The sequence below is a fragment of the Artemia franciscana genome, chromosome 13 (assembly GCF_032884065.1).
Source record: "Artemia franciscana chromosome 13, ASM3288406v1, whole genome shotgun sequence".
In the NCBI taxonomy this organism is placed as follows: domain Eukaryota; kingdom Metazoa; phylum Arthropoda; class Branchiopoda; order Anostraca; family Artemiidae; genus Artemia; species Artemia franciscana.
The window spans coordinates 49,367,295-49,377,589 of NC_088875.1; the positions used below are offsets into that span (position 1 = coordinate 49,367,295).

The 10,295-nt window shown below is 38.5% G+C and overlaps 1 protein-coding gene across 1 annotated transcript; it reads left to right on the top strand.

The window, feature by feature from the left end:
* Nucleotides 1–1,081: 1,081 nt before the first annotated feature.
* LOC136034342 (uncharacterized) lies at nucleotides 1,082–6,205 on the top strand. The gene is made up of 3 exons (XM_065715476.1): nucleotides 1,082–2,177; nucleotides 2,242–3,239; nucleotides 6,110–6,205. The coding sequence occupies exons 1-3, from the start codon at nucleotides 1,082–1,084 to the stop codon at nucleotides 6,203–6,205; spliced, it is 2,190 nt and encodes a 729-aa protein (XP_065571548.1).
* Nucleotides 6,206–10,295: the final 4,090 nt, after the last annotated feature.

Sequence of the window (10,295 nt, forward strand, 5' to 3'; positions counted from 1 at the left end):
TATTGTTTTATTTAGAAATTGTTTTTTTATGTAAATTTTGTGATTTGTTTTCTTTGTGACTTTTATGCTTATATAATGCCATTTCTTTAAAGTTAATCTTCATTGTTTTGTTTTAATTGCCATGGCCTTATGGCTTTAGTGTAATAAAACCTACATATGTTCATCCATTTTCTGAAAACAGACAGGGGTTCTATGTTTCTTAGTCTCATATTCAGGATTATTTTATTTATTCTAAAAGCTTCTATCTTCAGCACAGAACCACCATCACCTTGCTAATATCTAGTTGTCTTTTAGCTCACTTGTGTGAAGAGCAGTGGAAGAAGCTGAGGGAAACCTATTGCCGCCACAAGCAGAGCCTTAAGAAGCCTTCGGGAGCCAAAGGTGGGGAAATAAAACCTATTGCCTGGCCGTATTTCCTCGCTATTGATGCATTTTGCTCAGACCAACTTAAATTCCACGAGCCAAGAGCTGGCATGACTAATTATGTACAAGCATCTACTGGAAGTGGCAACATCCAAAACAAAGACAAAATAGCAACAGTCAGCCTGTCCCTAGAAGCTGAAGAACCATCACAGAACTCTTCCAAAGAAACTGATGCAGATGAAGCATCCCAAGCAGGTCCAAATTCTGATAGGTAATTTCCATCTTATTTAGGCATATGACTAAAGGGATATCACTAGATTTAATCACTATTGTGGCTTGGGATGGTGCTGGGCTTTTTTGGGATGGTGCTATGAGCGCTATAAATAGCTGACCCTTGTCATCCCAGTTTTTAGCTTTTTGTGCTGTTTTTTTTTTCAAGTTTCCTGCAGTGATGGTGTAAGTGCCGAAGACATAGCTTTCCTGACTTTGCTTAGTGATATTTCATACAAATTAAATACTAGATCTATTTATTTGTGCCTTATTCACCTTGCTAGGTGGTAGAGCCATTATATACAACATCCACACATTAACCTAGACGGTGCTCGCGCCGTAAACCATCTGGAAAGTTTAGCTCTATTCATGTGTGAGATCAAATCAAACACCCTAAGAAATTCATATACTGCTGAATGCAGTTGCTCACAGACTAACAATTGGTGTGATGACCAACCAAGCAGGTATTAGCAATTTGATGAAAACGCTGATTAATATTAGACCCTATCCATTTTCACCACTAGCGCCATCCACCTTCATCCGTTTAAACGAACTTGGACTGCTGAAGGCTCCACCAGGACCCGTTACTCTGTACGGGCAGAAAAGAAGAAGGCGTAGCGGGAAAAGAGCTGGAATACGAATTAAAACTAGACAAAGAGAGCACCCCAGTAAAGCGATTGAGAAAATTGTCTCTGCCAGAACACCAAATTACCGACAACAAAAAGACAGGTTCTATATAGAAGTAAAAATTTTGAACCGGAAACCTCTCCCCTCCCTCTCAAGATACGAAGCAGACCCGTGCCCTGAAAGCTCTAGGATACCCCTATCAACTCTGTCTCCCGTTGCATACAATGCTAAGAAGCGTTTTCCCACATTCCTGCTTTGTAACGCACGATCTCTTTGCAATAAAATAGATGAGATCGATGTAGTATTAAGGCAGAACAATGTTTCTGTCGCAGCCATAACACAAACTTGGAACCTGACTGAAGTGACAGGAAGACTCACCGGTTATGCCCTATGCCTCAGAACAAGACAAGCTCTTGGTGACCAGAGACTAGGCGGTGGAGTAGTCCTTTACGTACGTGAAGATATTCCAATGAAGGAGCTACGTGAACTTGAAAGCACTGAACATGAGGCTGTGTGGGTTTGGTGCAAACCATCGGCCATGCCGCGTGCTCACTCATGCATTATCTTTGCTTCAATCTACTACCCTGAAAGTGCTAAAAACCGCCGTGATCTTGTCAAATACCTTCAAAAGACTGTCGACCACCTTCGTGCCTTTTATGGAAACCCTGCTATTGTTCTGGCTGGGGACTTTAACCAAACCAAGAAAAGCTGGCTAGCATCATGCCTTTCCCTCAAGCAGGTTGTAAATGTTCCAACACATGAATCTGGCAGCATGCTTGATTTAATCCTGACCAACTGTGAGACATATTACCAAACCCCTGAATCCCTTGGGCCGCTTGCCTGTTCTGATCATAACGTTATGCTCTGGTCAGCTGCCGCTTCAACACCCAAGCCTAAAATTAAGCGTGTCAAGTATCGTCCGCTTACTGATTCAGCAATTTTACACCTATGGTCGATGGATAGCTACTTACCCTTTTCCAGAAGTGTATGGAGACAAAAGCCTTAATAAAAAATGCCAACTGTTCAACGAAATTCTCCATGCCAAATACCTCGAGTTTTTTCCTGAAAAGACTTTCACTAGATGTGAAAGTGATAAACCCTGGATAACCCCCAAAATCAAGAAACTAATCCAAAAAAAGTGCAAGCTTTTCCAAGAAGGAGATTTGCAAAATGCGAAAAAATTGCGAAATCACATTACCTCTCTCACGAGAAGTGCGAAGAAAGATTACGGGCGTGAGAAATTTTCGGACAGTCTTAGGCACACTAATCCCAGAGCGGTCACCGCCAGTGACCACAGAGCGGTCAAGCAAATCACTGGCAAGTCCATTCATAACAGCATAAAAATAAGCCACCCTGACGGAACTTACACAACTGTTGATGAGGTTAATCAATATTTCACCCACATCTGGACCTCATTTCCTTCTCCCACACAAGCCCAGAAGTCTGAAATACTTGACTCCTGTGCAGATGAAGGTGAAGTTGTTATCGATGAGATGACAACCTATAAGACCCTGATGAAGGTGAAAGCAAACTGTTCAGCTTATCCAGACGAACTCCCACCCAAACTGATTCGAGAATACGCCCCCTTCATTGCGAAACCACTCTCAGTGCTGATAAACCTATGCTTTCGTATAGGGATCTTTCCAGCTGTTTGGAATAAAGCTTACGTTAGAATAATTCCGAAGGTTACCAACCCTAAGAGCTGTGACGAACTTAGACCTATTTCGCAAACACCATGCCTGGCGAAAGTGGCCGAGACCTTTATCATGAGGGTCTTACTTGACCAAATCCAGGGATCTATCGACCAGAGACAATACAGCGGACTGAAAGACTGTAATACCTCAGTGTACCTAGTGAGGATGCACGATAGTCTCCTTAAGTGGGTCGAAAAAGGTCACAGTTTTGTAGACCTTGGTGCCATAGATTTCCGAAAGGCATTTGATCTAATCAATCACATTGTAGCTGCCCTTAATCTAAAGGTAATGGGGCTAAGAAAAAGACTCTTACGCTCGTATTGGACTTTCTCAGTCACAGGATGCATCGTGTGTTTGCTCTCTACGAAGGTGATACCAATTCTGAATGGTCCTCATCCACCTGTGGAGCCCCTCAGGGCACTAAGCTTGCAGCTATTGTATTCTTGTCTGTTCCTAATAGCTGACTATGACGACCGATCCAAGTTCGTGGATGACCTGTCATTTACCCTGAAATATTTAGTACAAAACGGAGTTGTGACACCACAGTTCAGTTCAAATTTTTTCAATGTTTTCACAAAAGAGTGCGTGGAGCTAAATCTTGAGATTATCTTTTTCCACACCAGATTTAACTGTTTTGGCAAGCTGATATTGATATATGGGGTGTTGTGGATTCTGACTCCACAGTATTGGGGTTGTTTATTTTTGATTAAAATAGACTGATCCCATAAGAAAGCCAGCTGAGGCCTAATGCAACAACCTTACATCACTATATCAATGTTATAGATATATACCACAAGGATAACAATTCCGTGAAGACAAAAGCCTTGCAACAAATATCTTTGAGTACGAGCCTCCTGACATTCAAAGGCAAGCCTCATTTGTTGCCTCTGTGAACTGTTGCCCATCAACATAAAAATTTGTCACATAAACAAGTATCTTTTCTGAATGTTTCAGGTTTGGACCTAAAAAAAAAAAAACTTAATCTGTCCCACTCCTCCATGAGAATATTGAGCTAGTACATTATTTGCTACATAAATCTCTTCTCAAGACAGTTTAATTTGTGATAAATATTAAATATGCCTTTAGATAAAGTCTAGCACTATAAAAGAATACTAACCTTGGGCAAAATAACTTCATAATGGTGATTAGTTTCATCCACTTCAATCAAAATTCCTCTTTCAAAAATTTATAAAATTCCAATTCTTCACTCATTTTCATTTGTTATGTTGCTGCCTAAAAAAAAATAATGGTCTGTATTTCCTTAGCATAGGTGAATAAAAATTGGTGTGAAAATTGTTAATTTTTATTAGAAAACACTTCTGTTTTAGCTCAATTGCTGTAATTGGTGGAGGTTTTTTCCCTCTTGCTGGCAATCTGACATGGTAGGTTGGTGAAAGAAATAATAATAAATAATAATTTATTTATAACCCACAAAGTACATTAAACTGTGGAGTAAACACACAAAAAAAGAAAAAAAACAATACAAAAAAACATAACGACAATAATAATATAGCAGCATAACAACATACAACACAAGTAAATTACCTCAATTCAAAAAATGGCCAAAGAGGGTCAAAAACGCCAATCATTTGCCGAGTTTTAAGACATATATCTTTAGATAAATGTTTCAGTCGCGAGGGCGCATCAACGATGTCAAATTTAGAAACGACTGTATGATTCCGATACCACTGAGGCAGACGCAGCAAATACTTGCAATACTTAAAATATCCTGAGCGTATTATCTTTGTATCCTTCTTGCGAAGGAGGAAAGCAAAACCAGAAAGATAAAAAACAGCAGGGGCGCAAAAAGTAGAATAAAGACGGCATAGTCCTTTTCGGTTATACCGACCACGATTTGGTGAAATTTTTGCGTATCTAATCCGCATACTTTTCAGCACGCTGGACGTAATAGCGGAGCAAGTAGACGAAATTGACGTGGAAAAAGAGAGACTCAACCATTTAATGCTTGCTGAACATGGTGTAGTTGAAGAACCCAAGCAAAGAGGTGATGCTTGGTGAGAACTCACATTCTGAGGCATTAACTGAAAGGCCTACTGTGGATAGTGCGGCTGAAAGCCAGTTAAAGTTGGTAATTAGATTATGTTTTGTCCGGCTAAGAAGCAGAACATCATCAGCATATGCAACGTGACTAATCCCTAAATTATCATTGTAAAAAATTTACGGTTGAAGACACGAAGTTAAAACACATTTAAATATGCTCGGGGATAACACGGCACCTTGCCTAGCGCCTTTTTTAACAGGAATATAATCCCCTACAGTACCATTCCACTTCACCCTAACTGAAGAATTAGCATACCAATACTTTAGCACGGAAACAATAGAAAGGTTAACACCTGAGGCTGCTAGAAAAAACAACACATTTGAATGAATTACATTTTCAAAAGCACTAGAGTAATTCAATAATTATAATGGCTATAATTTTGCGTTTTCTCAGGTATTTACAACCAGTATTTGTGATTTTTATTTTAATTGGCTGTTGGGTTTGACTACAGTTATTGGTTTTGTTCATAAAATACATGCATATCAATACCATATTCAAAAACAAACAGCCAAAGCCCTCCAAGTCATCAAAAGCAACAAGCAGATATATAGATGAGAAATGTGCAACAGACAAAAATCATAAAGAACCTAAATAGAAACACTGCACCAATTGAATTTAGGAATAACTTTCTATCTGGTTAAATTAATATTTTCTATTTTTGTTAAGGATTGCGTATTTTTGCGCTTTCAGTTCAACTTTCGGTTTCCAACAGTTCTATTCCACTTATCCAGGGAGAATTAAAAATTGCACAGGCTACCCAGAATAAAAGTACTAAGCTTCAGACTAAATAAACATAAATATTTTAATTAACGAGGCTATTATCTTCCAGTATGACTTGTGAAGTGCTTAACTATGACCCATAAGTAGTAGGCTAGGCTATTGTTCAATATTTGACTAAAGCTAGTACAACAGACAAAAGTGAAACAAGAGGCCTTAATGGAAATCAGGAACTGATTTCCATAATATTTTCTAATGATTTTCATCATTATCATAATGATTCAATAATTCATAATGATTTTCTAATGGAAACATTTTGCATTTTCAAGTAGTTAATCACTTTCTATCTGGTTTAATCAAACTTTTTCTATTTTAGATAAGGGCGGCGTATTTTTGCGAGAATCATTCGGTTTATACTATTTATGCGTCAAACAATCACTGGTTGACAATATCGGTTGAACCAATCGGTTAACGCAAAATGACGCCTTAAGTTTCAGAGTTTAACAGTGTTCAACTTCAAAAATTACAATCGAAAAACATAATTGGTCCTGTTATCGTAGGTAATTTTGATTTATCGATAAATATGACTATAAGGGAGGGCTCAGACGGCGTTCGTAAGGTTCGTAAAGTCGTCGGTAAGCTTCATGAAGTTGCTTCGTTAAACTTCCTTAACACTTTACGTGAGCAAATATGAAAGTTAAACTTTAGTTAACTTTTTTCGTAAAGTTGACCGATAGGGAAAGAGTTTCATAGCAAAACTTCTAAACATACTGAGAAATGTGGAGTATTGAAGCTGAAGACATGCTCATTTCTCTAGTCCAAGAGAAGCCTGTCATATACCAGGCTTCTCAAGGAAAACACAAAGATAGGATATGCATAGAAAATATATTCAAAGAGATTAGTTATGCTATGAATGTTATGTGCCCTCAGTTTGGTCATGAGTTTACAGGTGAGTTGAACACTGCTTTTGTTGTGTGGTTGCACTTTAGACCATATATCCTATTCTATAATGTCTGCAAAAAAAATATTGCTCACTCATTCCTTAAAAGCAGGGGAAACCAGCAGTGGAGTCCAGAGGTCTTTGTGGGTGACCACTCATTTAAGAGGTCATCACTCCAGGGACTGATAGCCTATTCTTGAAATCTGAATGATCTCTTGATGGAGTAATGACCTATTCTTGAAATCTGGCTGACCTCTCTCTGGACTGATGATCCAGTGTTGAATCTGAGTGATCAGTCTGAAGAGTGATGGCTCTGACTGGGCCATCACTCCACAAAAAGATCACCCAGATTTCAAGATCACCCAGGCCTTCAGTCCCTGGAGTGATGACCTGTTAAATGAGTGATAACCCAGGAAAACTTGTGGACCTCACTGGGATCCAGTACAAAGCCATATAATCTTAGGTACCATATTCCAAGTGTTGGATTTTGGCTTGTATAGTACTTGGCATATTATCTCACTATTAATTATTTGAACATACCCCTTTTCTGAATGGTAGACAAGTCTACCACAGACACACACTTGATATAGAAATAGAACATTTGTAGCATTTGGCATACCCAGTGCATACTCTTTGCACTATGTTTCTAACGTTTGGCACACATTAGCTGGTCAAACAGGCCTAGTTTTGGTAAAATTCTAGTTAATAGACTTCTTGGGTTTAGGTTAAAAAAATGAAACTTTCAGGAATGGGTCTATAGGCTAAAGTATGTCCTGGGAAGGTATTTTAAAGTACCCACCTCCACTCCTTCTCCCTCTAGAGGGCCCTAACATTTGCCTAGATGACAGGTCTATTACCTATTGAAATTTTGACAAAACATCATTTTCCTAAATTTTCATTTACTAGTTGCTTTTTCTCTGCCTTTAGTTCTGAAGATGTAATTCTTGTTATTTGAGTAGAATTTTGAGCCATATCAATGTTTTTTTTTTCAAAGTTGGAAAATGAGACTTTCAGGGATGTGTCTACAGGCTAAAGTATGTCCTGGGAAGGTATTTTGAAGTACCTATCTCTACTCCTTCTCCCTCTAGAGGGCCCTGACCTTTGAGAACCTTTAAGAATTTGTGTGGTATAAAAGTGAAACCTTGCGAAATAGATCTTCAGCTTAATTGAAGTACAACAAAATTGTTTTCACCTTCATAACGTTGCTCAATCCTATTCTATAAGGTTTTAAAGATATAAAAATAGATTTAATAAATTTTGAAAAAAAAACCATTGATATGGCTCAAAATTCTACTCAAATAATAGGGATTGCACTTTCAGAATTGCATTAGCTATAATTGGCTATCATGGAAAGAGGTTAGGTTAGGAAAATGAAACTTTCAGGGATGTGTCTACAGGCTAAAGTATCTCCCAGGAATGTATTTTGAAGTACCCACATCCACTGCTTCTCCCTCTAGATGGTCTGAAATTTTCCTACATGATAGGTCTATATCTATTGAAATTTTGACAAAACAACATTTTACCTTAATTTTTGGTTATTAGTTTCTCTTTCTCTGGTCTTAGTTCTGCAAAGGCAACTCCTGTTAATTGAGTAGAACTTAAGGCCATAACACTGGCTTTTCTAAATTTAGGAATGCTCTTTTGTGCAACCTCCTTATTGGTTAAATATAAGGCTGACATTATTTATTCTCCAGGAGTTTTTTTTGTGTGATTTCATTGATGTCACTTGCTTTCTGTTAAAAATATATTTATTTTTTAAATCAAGCTTCTTCCTTTGTGGAAAAATATGAATTGTTGTTCTTTTTACATGTTGTATGAATATTGCTGATTGTCAGTATGTCCCAGTAAGGTCTGGAAGAAGAAATCTGGAAGAGAAATCTGGGGACAGTAAGCAGGAAGGGCATGCAAAAGTATAGGATGGCTGACCCCTAGCTTCCTATTGCACTTCCTGGCTAAAGAACCACCTGGTCCTTTACTGGCCTACTGACATAGCCATAGAAAATTTCTTTTGAACCTATTAAATATAAGTGCAAATGAAGAACTGCCAGTAAGGTGGTCCTTCCTTTTCAATGAATTGTTGATGTATAGACGTGAGTATGGGTCATGAGAGATGGCTGGTGAATGTAATGGGGGTGAATGTTTTGCAAGGTTTAAAAATTTAGGGCAATTGCTCAGGTTGGCAACTGAGGATGAAAGTAAAATTTTGTGATTTGTTTTCTTTGTGACTTTTATGCTTATATAATGTCATTTATTTAAAGTTAATCTTCATTGTTTTGTTTTAATTGCCATGGCCTCACGGCTTCAGTGTAATAAAACCTACACATGTTCATCCATTTTCTGTAAATAGACAGGGGTTCTATGTTTCCTAGTTTTATATTCAGGATTATTTTATTTATTCTAAAAGCTTCTATCTTCAGCACAGAACCACCATCACCTTGCTAATATTTAGTTTTCTTTTAGCTCACTTGTGTGAAGAGCAATGGAAGAAGCTGAGGGAAACCTATTGCCGCCACAAGCGGAGCCTTAAGAAGCCTTCGGGAGCCAAAGATGGGGAAATAAAACCTATTGGCTGGCCGCATTTCCCCGCTATTGATGCATTTTGCTCAGACCAACTGAAATTCCACAAGCCAAGAGCTGGCATGACTAATTATGTACAGGCATCTAGTGGAAGTGGCAACATCCAAAACAAAGACAAAATAGCAACAGTCAGCCTTTCTCTAGAAGCTGAAGAAGCATCATAGAACTCTTCCAAAGAAACTGATGCAGATAAAGCATCCCAAGCAGGTCCAAATTCTGAGAGGTAATTTCCATCTTATTTAGGTATATGACTAAAGTGATATCACTGGATTTAATCACTATTGTGGCTTGGGATAGTGCTGGCGTTTTTGGGATGGCGCTGTGAGCGCTATAAATAGCTGACCCTTGTCATCCCAGTTTTTAGCTTTTTTGTGCTGTTTTTTTTTTAAGTTTCCTGCAGTGATGGTGTAAGTGACGAAGACTTAGTGTTCCTGACTGTGCTTAGTGATATTTCATACAAATTAAATACTAGATCTATTTATTTGAGCCTTATTCACCTTGCTAGGTGGTAGTGCCATCTATATACAACATCCATACATTAACCTAGATGGCGCTCGCGCCGTAGACCATCTGGAAAGTTTAGCTCTATTCATGTTTGAGATCAAATCAAACACCCTAAGAAATTCATATACTGCTGAATGAAGTAGACTAATAATTGGTGTGATGACCAACCAAGCAGGTATCAGCAGTTTGATGAAAACGCTCATTAAAATTAGACCCTATCCATTTTCACCACTAGCGCCATCCACCTTTATCCGTTTAAACGAACTTGGATTGCTGAAGGCTCCACCAGGACCCGTTACTCTGTACGGACAGAAAAGAAGAAGGCGGCGCGGGAAAAGAGCTGGAATACGAATTAAAACTAGACAAAGAGAGCACCCCAGTAAAGCGATTGAGACAATTGTCTCTGCCAGAACACCAAATTACCGACAACAAAAAGACAGGTTCTATCTAGAAGTAAAAATTTTGAACCAGAAACCTCTCCCCTCTCTCTCAAGATACGAGGCAGACCCGTGCCCTGAAAGCTCTAGGCTACCCCTATCAA

What these genes read in the sequence shown, in the direction of transcription:
- LOC136034342 (XM_065715476.1), top strand. Translation starts at nt 1,082, where the DNA reads ATGACCAACCAAGCAGGTATTAGCAATTTGATGAAAACGCTGATTAAT. An exon ending in AATTAAGCGTGTCAAGTATC is followed by an intron (nt 2,178 to 2,241) that starts GTCCGCTTACTG and finishes ACCCTTTTCCAG; the next exon opens with AAGTGTATGGAGACAAAAGC. An exon ending in TAGCTGCCCTTAATCTAAAG is followed by an intron (nt 3,240 to 6,109) that starts GTAATGGGGCTA and finishes TTTCTATTTTAG; the next exon opens with ATAAGGGCGGCGTATTTTTG.